Genomic DNA, 15,978 nt, shown 5'->3' on the forward strand with positions numbered 1-15,978 from the left:
GACAAAACATCACTGAATGCTTGCTTTATTCTTGTACTTGTATCTACTGTTTTATCCTTGTTCTTCTGCCTGGGTGCTCTCTGTTTTCTGCAGTCAGAGACAGCATCCCCAATGACAAACGCTCGATCTGACCTGATGTGGCTTTTCTGATGCTGTTTTGATCCTGTAGCTATCACCCATAGCATTATGGTCCATAGCTGTCAGAGCCTGGGCAGCTTTGCTGGGCAGGCGATGTGGCCACAGGGTACTGTAGCCCCCTCCCACTCCACAGCTGGTCTGCCACTGGGAGCAAGGTGTGATCCTGCAAGGCAGGTCCACCCAGTGGGACCTCATCAGCACAGTGGCTGTGACTGGACCTTGGCAGGAAGATGGGAGCTGAGGTTTGCAGTCTTTCAGCTGGTTCACTGTGCCCCGGTGGTTCCCTAGCTAAGGTAGCAGTCAGAGTGAGTTGGCCCTGCACTCTGCATTTGAGGAATATTAACGACCTTTGGACTCTTGACCCTCTCACAACTTTAAGAAAAGGCAAGGTGAAGTGGAAACTGAGAAAGGTTCACATGAATTCTCAACCCATAACAGGGGTGAGGTGCTGCATAAAGCTGCTGAAACTGCAGGTCTCTAGTGCAGGCAAATATTGTGTCTTACTCCGTTTCCCCAGCAATCCTCACTGCCATGGTGTTGATGTGCCCTGCTGTACAAACATACAGAGCACAGAGGTATCAATGAAAGAGCAGTAAGCCACTGAAATTTATGCTGCCCCAGGACCCCACTCCCATTTGGCTCTTTTATGTTCATATTGCAAAGGAAAAAGCCTTGATGCATCTTCTGTGAGGAAAAAGAGTGCAGGTCTTACATAGGCCTTAGTGAAGGTCTGTGTACACAGCACCTGCTATGCAAGAACGTGGGTCTCCTTTCAGCTTCCCCTGTAGAAAGGTTCAGGATTCAGATTCTGCAAGCTTGTGCTTTGGCATCAGCTGAAAATGAATTAATTTAATTTGGTTAATAAGAACAGAATACCTTTTATCACTGATATTAATTCTTAGCTAACTGACACTCTGTTTTCCTTAAGCTGGCTTTCTTCTCAAACTAAGCCATGGAACAAATCACAAAGTTGTTTTTACAGAAGAGGCAGTGCAAAAACAAATTGTTAATTATGTTTGTAATCATTCCTGACTAAAGCCCTGTGAGTCAGTTCTTGGAAACATCATTTGTGGTTCAACTAGAGTTTAATGCCCCCAAACACTGTATATTTCTTCCTCAAGGCAGACAGAATTTTACACGTTTGATGCCTCTAATTAAGATCCAAGAGATTCTTCTATGCAAACGTTCCTGTTATTTTTACAGCCGACATGACTGCAGAGCAGTCTCATTCTCTCTCCTCCCACCCCCTCTCCCTCTCCCCCCCCCCCCCCGGCCTTCCCCAAACAGGTATTTTTGTTTCTTATTTCTGATCAAATCCTGTTTTGTTGTTCATTGCAGATAGCGGCTCAGGCAGTGTTATTTATGTGTATGAACACCGCAGGAATCTTCATTAGCTACCTATCAGACAGAGCACAACGTCAAGCCTTCCTGGAGACCAGAAGATGTGTTGAAGCCAGACTGAGACTAGAGACAGAAAATCAGCGACAGGTATTGGAGAAACAATCTGATTTTTGTATTAACTGCAATTGATAATTGGACAAGGCCAGGCTTTTGTAGTCTCACTGACTCCAATGTGATGCCATCTGATTTGTGCAGCTTAAATGAGTTGCATGCTGTTATTTTACTGGTGTGTATCAAACTGATATGACATCTTAAAGATTGTTGCTGGGAAATGGGATTAATAGAGAATGGCTGTTCATTGCCCTTTCCCATACAAGAAGGGGCCATCAAATGAAACAGCAACTGGCAGGTGTTTAAAAATGGTTCTTTAACACAAGAGGAGTTAAGCTGGGGAACTTCATGCTTTAGAATGTTGTGGATACTAAAACTTGTTTCAGTCAAGTGGACATGAAGCAAGTTCATGGACGTGAACTCTATCTAGGCAGAGAAGATACTAAAGTGTCACCTCTGGGTCACAGGTGAATTTTTGGAACTGGAAGGCCACTGCAGGGAAGCATCACTAGATGCTTTCTCTGTTCTTAAAGTCCTCCCTATAAATCTCCTTTTGGCCACTGTCTGCAACAGCATACTGAGTTAGGTGAACTTTTGATCTGAGCGGGCATGGCTGCTCTTAGATAGATCATCTTGCCCAATCCAAAATAACAGGCACTGAATGAAAAGAAGTTTGCTGCTTATTGTTTTGTACCAAGGGAGCAGAAATGAGATGTAGCATGCTATACATATGTTGCATTCACACTGGAATATCAGAAGGTTCACTCACTGTTTAAAAACTTGCATTAAGATCAAAATACAACCAGTATGTATGTGTGTGTATATCTCTCTCTCTATATATAGAAAGTATACATTACACTATTTCATTTTCAAATGAATTTAGCCAATCCATTTTGTCCTGTTGCATAGATGTGTATATTGCTTCTCAATTTTATTTCATTTACTTCTTGAAAGCCATACTTTTATACAGAGATCTAGCAAGATGTCCCATTCTAGGCTCTACTGACTAATGACTCAGTATGAATGCATGACTGTGCTGAGTAATGCGAGTTACCTATGCCAGCACATCTCTCCAGCCATTGCTGACTGCAGAGGCTTTGAGGGATGCTATCAAGGATGCTCTATTCTCATTTTAAGTCTAGAAGCACATTTTTATGTTTGGTGGGGTTTTATGAGTTTAGAGGTTTTTTACATTTTTCTTCTTGTCCAATCTTTTATAAACTAATATTTTGTAAGTTTTACTTTGATCATTGTTTTCTAGAGTTTGTTGTAAAAATCTTTATAATAAGCTAGCAAAAGATTCCCATTCCAGATGATTCTGAGAATTGTCCGTTAGAATTAATTTATTCTGTCATGAGAAATTAAATTTCTACAGACAACTCCTTTTTTTGAGAAATTCAATGTTGATGAAATTTTATCTCCTATTCAGAAAATGAAGACGGAATGATTGCATTTGGATGGGGTTTAAGAAGTCAGACATTTATTTTTTTTTGGTGGTGGGGGGAAGTAGGAGTTGGGACTGAAATATTTGTTTTTAATCAGTCAATGTTGAACTGCACATTTTGTCTTGGCCCAGTGCCTTGCAAGGCTTCAGAGCTGTGCTGTCCCCTGAAGGCAGAGCTTCCTGGAGAGTTACCTCACTGCGGCTGAGACTCCCCTATAACCAGTGTAGTGTGTCATAGGCATCGTATGACTGGAAATGCATAAGAGAAAAGGTATTCAGGCCAAGGAAAAGGAAAATTCAGGCCACATAAAAATACAGACATCAAGACACCAAATGAAAGATCTCAATTCAATGATAAACTAACCCAAAATCTAGGAACAAAACATTTTGAAATACATCTGATTTAATTTGTTGGAACTCTGAAACTGTGTTATTACCACAACTCTCTCTCTCTCTCTCTAAATACATGTAACATACATTTCAGCTTTTTGTTTATATTTGGGACAATGACAAAATATTCCAATACTAGAATGTCTTGAGGAATGGAGAGCCTGTTTCCCTCAGTCTTTTATTCTTTCCCTTTGCTTCTGAAGTAGTGGCTTATTTAAGCAGTTTCTAAACATACCTTCTTTAAGAAGACTGGCAATGTCACATTTTAGGTGACTGCTTTTCCTGAGCAGCTTGTTCATGTTCACTTGATCAGTATCCACAGGCAGTAATTCAGGGACTGCTAACATTTTTCTGTCTTGAAGTCATGTATTTCATGATACAGGAGATCTGTAGTTGACACGAATGTAAAAATCATATTACCTGTTAATGCATATCACATTTTAAAAAGTAAGGATTAAATCATGATGAAGTTTAATAACTTCACTCTGTGACTTTCTAGAAAATAGTTCTGGTTTATGAAGGGCGGGGGGGGTAGGGAAGTGTGTGCAGACCAATATTGTGATGTGGCTTCTGAAAAGTTCTAAAAATATGGCTAAGGAGCTACATATGTGAAGAGAACATAGAGGAATACTTATTTGTGTAATTCTCCCAAGCAATACTTTCAGAAATTCCAAATTCTGTTCCATTCTGATTTGTTTCTCCTCCACTTCTCATAAGCTGTCTAAACTTAAGGTTTCTTACAGCAGGGTCAAGCTTTTTGTGGCTTTCAGTGATGGTACTGCTACTTTTTATACAAATGGGTGATGTAATTAAAATCTCTCTCAAGTTTTGTTTCCACCCCACACAGCTTCTACTTCTTAAACTGAAAATAATAATTAATTACAATGGGTAATTGTATTGACAGGTCATACATGTGATGCAGCATAGGAGGTATGACAGCTTGCCGGATAGGTCCCATAGGGTCTGGTTTTGTCTGTCCTTTGTTTAAATCAGAAGACCAGTAAAATTAAAGTAAGAAAAAACATGAGTTAAAACCATGGGGTGGTATGTTCTTCAATAAGTAATTGCAGAATAAGAATCCAATTTTTTGTAATTTTAAAGGTTATATAAATGCTTCAGATATACTTCAGTTCATTACCATGTATTGTTAAAACTAAGAAAGCAAGTTTCTGTACTCTCAAAATGGCCCTTCCAAATTCCTGGTATCCTTTAGATTTGTCATCTCCAATCATCTGTCATTCTAATAACTCTAAATGCTATTGCTGTCATTATTCAGTATTGTGTAATGCCTAAAAAAGCCAGTCATGGGAAGTCACCCAATTGCAAGCCAAACATTTTATAATCTATGTTTTAGAGACAAACAAGAGGTGCCATCAGATGTGGAGCTGTGCAAGGGAACAATAATACTGATAAGTAGGAATCTCTTTGCATTTCAGAGATTTTTAGGAATCCCTTAATATTTGCAGATTTTCTGGAATACAAATACAAAGTTTTTATTGTATCAGCTTCTGTCTTGTAGTGACAAGCAAGAGATTGTTCTGTACATTCTGATAAATTTCATATAGACAAGCTGAATTTTTTTCAGTGAAAGCAGTTTCATTTGTTCATTTGCCATCATACTTTTCTGTTAAGTGTGATGAAAATACAAAGTGAAACCACCAAAATCCCACCAGAGGTGAAAAACATTGTTTTTGTTGTTGGTTGTGCTACTCTGAGCTGAAATTTGGACAGTTAGGTGAGATAGTTTGTTTGCCAAATGTTATTTTTCAGTGCTCTCTTCCTTTTGTGAGGTTTTCAGAGTTTAAGGACTCCTTGCTCTGTTTCAGTATTGCAGTGAGGTTTTCTGATTTGACAGTCAAAGCCGTTTTGCTGTGCAGACATGCCTGCGTGCCATGCATTGTCTCCGTAAATCTGTATTAACTCCGTTGGTTCATTGTCCACAGAAAATATCCTCAGGTATAAGTTCAGCTTTTACGGTAATTGCAATTCATTCACTTACCGCTCAGGAAGGAAGAGGGTGAAGTGCAGACCTTTATGATGGAAAAGACTTTAAGGAGCCTGGGCAAAGTTTTTCAAAGCTATTAAATGACTTAATTTCCAGTTTCCATGTTTCGAAAACTCTGTACATTTAGTCTCCTACAGCTTTTTGATCCTCCCTCCCCCACCACCGTTTACTCTCAACAAGACTTTTGAGTAAAATTTTCAGAAGTATTTCAGACAGTTTGAGTTGTATTTTCAAAAGGGACTAATTCACCACGTATCTGAGTTTTTAATTATTTTTTTATTATTTGTAAGCACCTGGGGTTGTTAACAAGTACATATTAGCATTTTCAATTACAATGAATTTTCTAACTCTAATTACTCTATTAATAAAATGAACAGTACTGTGGATACAAAGGAGAATTACTCCAGCAGTCATTGCTAATGATGCTTGTGCACTTAACTGTATGGTATTATATGTGTGTCACCATTTAGAAATCCCAGCACTCTGTGAAACTGGGGGAACATCTGTGTCTATTTCTTTCCCAGTTTTCACTACAAAATTAGAATTTTGGTGAAGAGCTAAGACATTTCAGAGCTTGGCTTAGTTAAATGAGACTTCACTGCTGGTGACTACCAGGAAAACAGTATAGAAAGGTAGACATTCTGGAGAAGCAAGCTAGAGAAGGTAGCACACACAAAATAATGTGTCATAAAAAGAGTCTCAGTTTACCAGTTATTGATCAAATAATTAATTTATATTTTTCTAATTAATATATTTTCATCTATATGAATATATTATTCAGAATATAAATAGATATGAAAATATTATTAAAATATTTTCTAATGAATTGTAGTTAGCTGCTTGTCTTTAAGATACACAGTTAACCAACCAAAAACTGTAGCCATAAAATGCCCTGCAGTTTTGTTTTCAACACCCTGTAAATATGAATAAAAAACAAATATGAGATTCTCACATTTAAGTCCCTTTCATTCCAATGATATCATCACTTTCCACTGCTTGTTTGAAATTTTGGATCAATATTTTGATTTGACATATGGGAGTTTCAAAAAAGTTAACATACAGTGCTGTACTTTGTTAATAACCACTTCAAAAACACTGTCTTCCTTTTTACCTTGATTTTGTTCTAAGGACACAACAGGTGATCCTCCTTTTGTCATATCTGGGCAATGAAAATAGAAAGTATAACTTACTTCTTTAATTAGCTACTGCAAAACTTTCAAAAACAATTAGTATGTAATTTCCTTCATTGCAAAAATGATGTGAAATTGCCTTAATGAAGAGTAGGAACCTGCATTAAATTTAATTTTCATTTCTATTGATCATCATACAAAATCCCCAAGTTTTACAGGAATGACATATTAAATCCAGACACATTGAAATGATGACTTTATGAAGAACTGAATTTACAATGTATTTCTGGTGTCCTTACCTCCTCTTTCTCCAGTAATTCGTATTTGCTTGAAATTTGTCTAACATTTTAAATGCTCAAATACTACCATTTATAATTGTAGAGTCTCTCAGGTAACTTTGTTGCTCTGCCTTTTCCTCTACCACACATACATATTGCAAGATATACATAGCTGAAAACAATTATGCAAGGAGGTTAATATTTGACTTACAAAATTTCTTATGACTGAAGCTGGAAATGGATCCTTAAAATGTCTAGGAAGGGAACATCACAGAATTTAAGTAGCTAAATGACTTTAAAAAACAGTCCAGTGCTTACTTCTTATCTTGTAATAAGATCACATTACAGTACGGCTATTCATAGAAAAGTAATTTTACTCATAATTAAGAAATTTCTATGTCATGGCCACACTTCTGCTCTCCATCCAAGACCTCTCTAGACCACTGAGACTGATGAAGTCTGAATTAAGCAATAGGGAAATATGGGTGGGAGGCTGCTTTCAAGCTAAGCAACTTTGTTACACAGTATGATACTAACACTAATAACCTGTGGATTGGACTAGGTTTTTTTGTTTTTTTTGTTGGTTTTTTTTTTAAAGAATTAGATAAAGTCTCTCTGAAACATTTTATTTCTCTCTGAAACATTTTATTTACGTTATTTCTGGTAGATTTAGAGCATCTGATGGTATCTTGTGAAAGAAGTCTTCTCTGTAGTTGTTTGAGTTGATAAGTGAAATCAGTCCAGGTCTGTGTGATGCTTATATTCATCCCCTGGCAAGGTGTTTGTACTTGTTCTCACTGTAGCGGGTGCTGCATTGCTCATGAAAAGAAAACTCCCTACCTGATGCACAGAGCTCACCAGCAAAGCTGCACTGCCACTGCTGCGCTAAGCCCTTGGGAGGGACTACACTCAACTCAGAAAGGAAACCTCTGGGTTTTAAGCTCTGAGAAGTCAAATAGAGATTCTTCTACTTTAGCACTACATTTGTGCAATTTCATTGGGGTTACCTAGTGCTAAAAGGTACTAAAGCTACAATGCATTAACCCTTTAGCAGGCAGACCCCTTTCTCTGCAGGCATCGTTTCAAATTCCACCAAGGGAAGGTTCTCTTACATGGAAACAAAACTCCTTCTCTGTGTCTTCCCTAAGTCTTAAGAATATTTTCTTGGGTGTCTAGCACACCGGCAAAGGAAAAAGAGGTGAAAGGTAGAAGAAGGAGCAATTAAGAGTTGGTGGGGAACAGCCACTGCCTGCCTCTAGTCTTGCAAAGAGTACTCAGGCGAGAAGGTCCAGGCTGGCATCGTACCCAGTCTACTGGGCTTCTGGGGATGCTTCCCATCAAGGTGATACGAAGGCAGGTATCTCCAGGCATAATTACAAGTTTGGTTTGGTTTTCTTCATTAAATGGTCTGATGAGAAGAGTCCTGTCTAAGAACATCCTAGCAGACAATTCCTCCCTGCAAGTCCTCGCGCTCGCTTACTGGACACCTACTTTTCAGCTAACCTCTTTCTCATAGGAGATTCCACTCCTCCACTCCACTCCATAGGAGAATCACCCATAGGAGATTCAATTCAATTGAAGCTCATTTTGAAAGTTAAAACAATTTGGATATTATTTCATTCAATTTCCACAGAGAATTTGAGCTCAACCACCCTAAAGAACCATTTGTGCAGGTGAGAAGAGAATTGTTTTGTTTTCTGGGTATGAACACACATTCTTTTTTTCCAGTGGGGGTCTCAGGGCTCTAGAATAAGACACCCCTTAGTCTTCACTCTATTGTTGGCATATTTATTTTCTCCTGTCTGTTATCTGTGGGAAAACTGTAATCCTCTCTTAATCTCTTTTTCCATTAGAAAACTATTTTTGACCATTTGTTTCCTGTCTACCTCTACTTCCAGAGGATTTTTTTCACACTTGCCTCTGTAACAATCTCTATTTTCCACAACTTTAAGCTCTCTGCAGATCGATTAACTCTTTTTTTTAAATAATAAATAATAAAAAAAGCTTAAATGTTGTGTAGATTTCATCAAAATTTTACAGATCTAGATTTTAATCAACTATTCAGTACTTTGCAACCTCTAAAGTAAGAGCAGATTGTACTGGGATTGGAAAGGACACTTTAAGAGGGTTAAATACTATAAAGTAATTTTTTTATAGATATATATATTGGTGCTAGGAATATGAAAATCTCTCTAAATTGGTATGAGGATAAAGTGCAGATTTGGTTTAAAAAAAGAATAATCTGAATTTTAGAGTTCACATGACTTTCTTTTTTCATTTTAAAAGTAGTTTTAAATGCTTCATACATTAAAAATTATGATCACAATAATTGAGGCTTTATTTTTAAAGGGCAAACAATAACTTCACAATTAAAAATTCTGTGTGAACCTCTGGTTAGATATCGCATTTTAGTCAGCTTTTTTTTTCCTTTTTTTTTTTTTTCCTTTTTTAATAGGAAACAACCTGTGAAATGTGAGATGCTCAGAAAGGTTTCAGAGTTATCCAGACTTTATTTCATCTTGGTACCTTTCTTTAAAGAACAGTGATCCCAATGGAAATTTGTTCACAGCGTTGCTCCTTCGGTACTTAGAGGACCAAACACAAAGTATAACATACTGCTTAATCAAAGAAGTGAGGGAACATGCAAGCTTTACATTGCTCTTCGTGATCCATACCCGAATTGTGATTCAGTAGGTGGCCTCTCTAGTAGTAGGTTTTAGTAGTAGAAAGTAGCAGGTCTCCTAAGTCCATTAACAGACTTTTCCTCCTTACGTGGGGTGGGGAGGAAGCAATATTTACGTGCACTTATGATTTTGTAAGTACCAGGAAGCACATCACAGGACCAGCACAGGAATTTTCTGTATCTTCTTGTCTCAAAACACCCCATCTGCTTAACCCACTTGCAGTAGAAAACACAACATTTTAGTTGTCAGATTTTAGATGTTATTCCTTCAGGTTTGTGGATGTTTGTTTCTTATCATTGCAGCATAACCCCCACAGTTTGTTTTCAAGTAGAAATCTAAGGTAAAACCAAGATAAAAGTAATCCTCCGCTTTCTCTCCCATTCCTTGCAAATCTGGAGTAGTCACATGGACTTGAATAGAATAATGAGATTTACAGCCAGTGCTACAGAGATGGGAATCAGGCCCTGAACTGCAATTTATACAGGGGAAAAGCAATCCCAAAGAGTGTCAGGACTTCAGGCATGGGAGCTCTCCTTGGAAGAAATTGGTGAGAAGGAAACCTCTTCTTCCCCTCTCTAGTAGATGGCTTTTGAATTCATTAGTGATCAAACTACTTTCAGAAAATCTGTGTTGTGGGTTTTTTGATCTCTAAACCAGGCTGTTCAGATTCTGTGCTGGTTGATAGTGAATGGGACTGATAGCTCATCGATCAGGTTTTGGTGGCCTGTGCCTCCTGTGTTCTCAGCTCCTTGCTAAAGAGAAAGGTGTCTAATAAAGAATAAAAAAAAAAAAAAAAAAAAAAAAAAAAGAAAAGAAAAGAAAAAGAGGCATTATCACAGCTGCCACTGACTAGCAACGCTTGCTGACTGAGGGAGGCAGACAAAGGTGAAATGACTAAGGGGAACGAAACAGTTTCAGCCCCCTACAGTGATGAGACACTTCTGCCAGCTGGTCTGCAGTACAGTCATCTCTGTTTAAATAAAGAACTCCAGGTTCTCAATTCGTCACGCTAGTACCTTTCCTGAGCTCTGAATGTACTTATTCATTTGAAGCTGATTTTTCTTTCTTGTTGAGGATCAGAACTTTTAGGGTACTAAGGAAAGTTTATACTAACTTTCCTTAGTACTCTGAACTGCCTGTAGGAGGACTCTAAAAATGTCCTTACAAGCTTCACAAGTAATAGAGAGACTCTGTGGTCCAGATAATGGTTTTAAACCATCTGATCATGATGGCAGTACAAATTCTAAGCTGGCCATTGTCAAGTCACTGATGCCATTGCTGAGATAATTTAAATTAAGATATAAAATTTGGATTAATATTTATGACTAGGCTTAAGGTCTTTAAGTACCTACCTACCAGCCTATTAAAAGGGAATTAATTATCAGAAAGTGATCATTACTCCCACTTATAGAAACTTCCCAGGGGAAGTTTTATCCATCTTGTGCTGTTTAGTACTGCAGTCTTGTCAGTCTCTGACAAGGTGTATTCCTTGTTTTGACCAAGACAGACGACTTCCTAGCTCTTTTCCATCTTGTTGATCTGCAGTGATTTAGTTATATAAAGCTAAAAAACAAATGGCACGTGAGCTTGCTTTTGAAATTTTCCATGTGATTAACTGCAATAACCAGTACTGCTGAGAAATGTGTATTTTGCTGAAGTTGCCTGGTAATTTCTGAAGCAGAAAAAAATTAACAAAATGGAAAAAGAAACATCTAAATGAGCAGAAAGCAGAAACAGTGTGGAGCAGTTACCTGAAGATCCAACCGCAGATGAGTCAAAGCAGTCCTAAAGAAGTGAATGTGTACCAGGGCATAGCATCACAGACATTACAGACAGATATGGTCGTTCTGATATTTTAGAACAAAATTGAATTGTTGGAGCTGCTTTGTGCTCATTTTTCTATTCTGGCAAAATAAGGAGTAGCTTAAAATTATGTCATTATGGAATCAGTCTCCAATAGGTATATCTGTCCTTCCTGTCCAAACTGACTGACATTTATGGAAGCCAATGTACTAGAAGACATTACAAAGCTTTTTGTTGAGATACGTGTCATATTTCCATATAAACGGATATTTTTCTTCTCTACAATTGTTTAATAAAGAATAAATTAAAAAAAATCATCATGAGATTTGGAAGAAACAAAATTTCAAAACTACAGAATTTGCTTTTCCATGTATTAGACACATATAATGGATTACTGTGGGGCTGGACAGTATCACTTGCAAGCTTAAATGTTCATGTCAACAAGATGGGGGGACCTTACCACTCTCTGCAACTACCTGACAGGAGGCTGTAAGCAGGTGGGGGTTGGTCTCTTCTCCCAGATAAAAAGTTATGCCAGGGGAGGTTTAGATTGGATATTAGGAGAAATTTCTTCACAGCAATGGTCATCAAGCATTAGAACAGGCTGCCCAGGGAGGTGGTGGAATCACCATCCCTGGAGGTGTTTAAAAAACACATAGATATGGTACTTAGGGGCATGAATTATTGATGGCCTTGGCAGTCCTGGGTTAACAGTTGGACTTGGTGATCTCAAAGGTCGTTTCCAACCTAAATGATTTTCTGATTATTTGATTCTAAAATGGGAAGGTAATAAAATTTTTTTTGTAACTTCTGCTTTCACTGCATGTCTTTGCTACATGGTTGGGTTTCACAATGGAACGTAATTTTAATGTGCTTTTCATTCAGGAGATAAAAAATCCTGTTAGACTCCAGAGGATCTGGAATTATTAACCATTGCTTGTACTCAGTATAGACAAAGGCACTGAATTTGGGATGTGTAGTTCCTATGACCTAAGCTAAAAGATAGCTCAAATGACAAAGCAGCATCAAGAGTTTGTTTCCTGATGTAGCCTGGCAGATTTAGCAGCGGGCCAGTGCAGTCAAGGAACAGACTTGTTCCCTGCAGCTCTTATGCCCAGACACACGTTCCCACCCACTCCCATACAAGTTACTGGTGCTCATGTGAGCTGATTCATTGCACCCATGCCATACAGTGTGAGCATCAGCTGCACTTGGTTTCATGATTAATCATGTTACTTAAAAAAAATAATTTTATTAATAACTTTGTAAGTATTTTATGGAAGAATACAATTTTTCACCTAAAAGATAAACGCAGCAGCAGTTAACAGGTGCCATGCCAAAACAGGCAGGGTGGTTCCACCACTTCCCAGCATGCTACAGGATGAGCTAAGTGTTTATGAAGCCAACATGATACTGGGAAAGCATGAAAATGCAAACTGGCAGCCCTGGAATAAGCCTTCTACAGCTCAGGGAGCACAGGGCAAGAAGGCATTAAGATTGTGATAGCCAACTGGCTTGTGAGAAAGGCATCTCCTTTGATACCTGGCAATAGACTGTTAATCATCAAGCTGTGCCAAGATTTTGTAATGCGGCTTCAGGTACTTAAGTCTTCAAACACTTTATTTTCCGACCACAGTAAAGGAACATCAGTATCTTGCAGTCCTACATGTGCACAGATGCATGTGCTACATATATGGTTTCATGTTGTTTTGGACAATAGTATTTAGAAAACAATCGGATAAAATGTCCTTCCTGCAAGATGTGTGTGGAAAAAGTTTTTTTTCCTTTTTACATTGCCACAAACTTTATAACACTTCTTAGTCAACAACTAATTAGACACCATTATAATGTCATGACTCTCCTAAACACTGGTTTATCTATAATTTTGGATGAGACTCTAGCTATGTTTTATAGCCAATAGCTAAACAAAGGGAGGCTCCAAAACCTCGTGTGTAATCTGGCCTTGTTTCTCTTTGAGAACACCAGATGCCTAAATGGAATATGGACCCAAGGATGGGATAAGTAGGAATGGTAACTGCTTGAATTCAAATTAAAAAAAGTTGATATAGCTCATATTATATTTTGCAGCAGTAAGTAGTAAAAGCTAAAAGGCAACCTCATAATGCCTCAAGTTTGAACATATTAGACATTTCAGTTCCTTCTATATTTTTAAATTACTTGCCATAGTCTCGATAATGCATAAGAAAGAACAGCTGCAAATAGACTGTCCATTGTGAACTGAAGTAAGAATGAAGGCATTTCTCCTTAGAGATCTTCATCATAATGAGGGGTGCTATTTCTCATTTTCTAGAGTGGCATCTACAATAATTACATCTATTCTGAACATTGTCATTTTTTCCATAGAAAACAATGCCATCTTTATCTACTTCCCTTAAGCATAACAAAGGCTCATGTACTCCAGAAAGGCTAAACCCACTGCTTTTAACAGCCCTTTTCTCATGCAATTAAGTTCAATGCTTAAGACAGTAAAGTCTCTATGATATTAATCGTAAATGTTGTTAAAGCCAAGCTTGATGATTCTGGCAAAATGATTCTTAAAAATCAAGATGAAAAGTGTGGCACAGTTTCTCTAGAGTCTCTGTTGATTACACATTTCTGCAGTATGTCCACTACAGTTTTACAGAAGTGTCTTGGGAACAGCCATAAGCAACTTATTCCGTGATCCAAAGACTTCCTCCCTCAAGGTATATCCGAAAATATGTGTAGACGAGGAAGAACAAAACCTAAATTGAACTGTTTGGTCAAGAGGGGCTTTTCATCCCTTGGCAAAGCCCACTCCAATAAAGACGTTGAGAAACCAAGGAAAATTGCAGGGTAGTATAGGGCAGCATTTCACCATTTGCCCTGTGCCATGTAAGGGGAGTTGGTGCAGGGAGTTTATGCAGACAGCAGACCCTTCAGGGATGATGCCCTCACATGACCTGCAAGGAAACCTTAGGGAGTTTGACCTTCTTCTTGGCAACCTCCTGCAGGTCTCAGGTTGCTTGTTGATGTTTTCTGCTTGTTGGTATTTTGTTCTCTTTGATCAGCCCCAGTGGAAAGGTCTCCAGTTCAATTTTTATTCACAAGACTGAGACCTTGTGCACTGGTTAATTGACTCTTCTAAAAAACTTCTCCAAAGATTTTTATTTACTCATCAGGGACATGTCCCACTCTTCCATGAATGTGCCTAGCTACAATTGTACAGTTATAAGCACTGTTGATACCCCCTGATTTCAGTATGAGGGACACAAGGGATCAGTGCGTGCAGAGCACAGAAAAGTTTTTCAACAAAGAATGACTATTGCAGATGCATAAATCAAGAAGTGGGCATTATAGAGAGTATCAACGTTACAGTCTTGGAACTTTAAACAGACATAGATTACCCATTAAGTTAATTTGCTTTATCACTTCAGGATTTATTTCATTGTTCTTAAATTTTCTTGAAGGAGTAGATTGGGTAGGAGTCAGGTCCATATTTAGACACCTCCTAAAATAGGTGACTACATGCTCTTTACACCTCTGAGCTCCCATTACAGTCAGCTGAGACCTAGTCAATACAGACAACGGAGCCTGGAGAGATCTGTAGTGACACCAAAGTAGTCATTTACATCTGATCTGTTGAGTATATCTTCCGATTTGCTGGATAAAATGGAAGCTTGGGCATACTTATACTGTAGTCACCAACATTCAGGTGTCTGATTCCAGACCTGAATTCTACCACCATGTCATTACATTTAGTGATTTCTACTAATGTTTTCTTTTGCTTGGCTATTCTTTGGGTTATAGGTTCTCTTTTCATTTATTTACTCTAAACTCTGACTACTCCCCCTTAAAGACTAGGGCTGATTCATGTCATGAATGGTTAATAGGGGAATAGATCACTGATCACCATCTCTTTTTTTAACATCCCTTTGTTGCTGTGCCTTTCTTCTAGGTCTTTTCTTTTGAACAAATATATCTCTGTTCCTTTTCAAACCACTTACCACTACTGCTGCTCACCTTTGAATTGTCTGCACTTAACCAATTGCTCAACTAGCAAGCTTTCAACAAAGCTGGATAATGTAATTTCCCTCACCCTTAAGTACATGACACTTCTTTATTAGACCTTTCTCTGAAAACAAGAAGATATTTTTTTCTCATGTCTTTCCCTCGCTCTCTGAAAATGCCTTCCAGGAAAGACTGACTAGAAATGTGAGGACTCTTTATTCATGCAAATAGTAAGGTATGGAAGACTATAAAAAAATTGTAATTTTCTTTTCTGTGATTTGCTATTGCTCTTTTGCACAGATTTGCGCTGTTCTTGTGCCACAGCATCTAAATCTGTGAAATGGGAATAATAATATTTAACTACTTTAAAGGGGAGTTATATGCAAGGATTTTTATATAAGGGGGATGGTGATCTGACACTCATTCCTGGATAACTGAAAATCTTTTGTAACTGCTGGATTGAAGCAAAGTGATGTGAAAGGCCTGTGAAGAGGGACATATCTTGGTCCACAGAACATTAGCATCAACTGTAGGAAAAGAAAGGGTGGTCGTGATCCACATTAGAGCCCACCTTTCAGTGCTCACTTTGTGGAAGGGGCCTGGTTCAGCAACCCCACCACCTTGTCAGTCTGATGTGGTGTAAGAGCAGCTTGGAACAGCAAAG

General features: G+C 38.2%; 1 protein-coding gene across 2 annotated transcripts in view; it reads left to right on the top strand.

The window, feature by feature from the left end:
• Window positions 1-15,978, top strand: part of ADCY8 (adenylate cyclase 8) — a 132,243-nt gene that overhangs the window by 30,263 nt on the left and 86,002 nt on the right. For both annotated transcript variants that reach the window (XM_005439546.4, XM_027805923.2), the window contains exon 2: window positions 1,477-1,626. In XM_005439546.4, coding sequence (XP_005439603.3) covers window positions 1,477-1,626 — 150 coding nt within the window. The remainder of the gene's footprint in view (window positions 1-1,476; window positions 1,627-15,978) is intronic.

The sequence above is a fragment of the Falco cherrug genome, chromosome 3 (assembly GCF_023634085.1).
Source record: "Falco cherrug isolate bFalChe1 chromosome 3, bFalChe1.pri, whole genome shotgun sequence".
NCBI lineage: Eukaryota > Metazoa > Chordata > Aves > Falconiformes > Falconidae > Falco > Falco cherrug.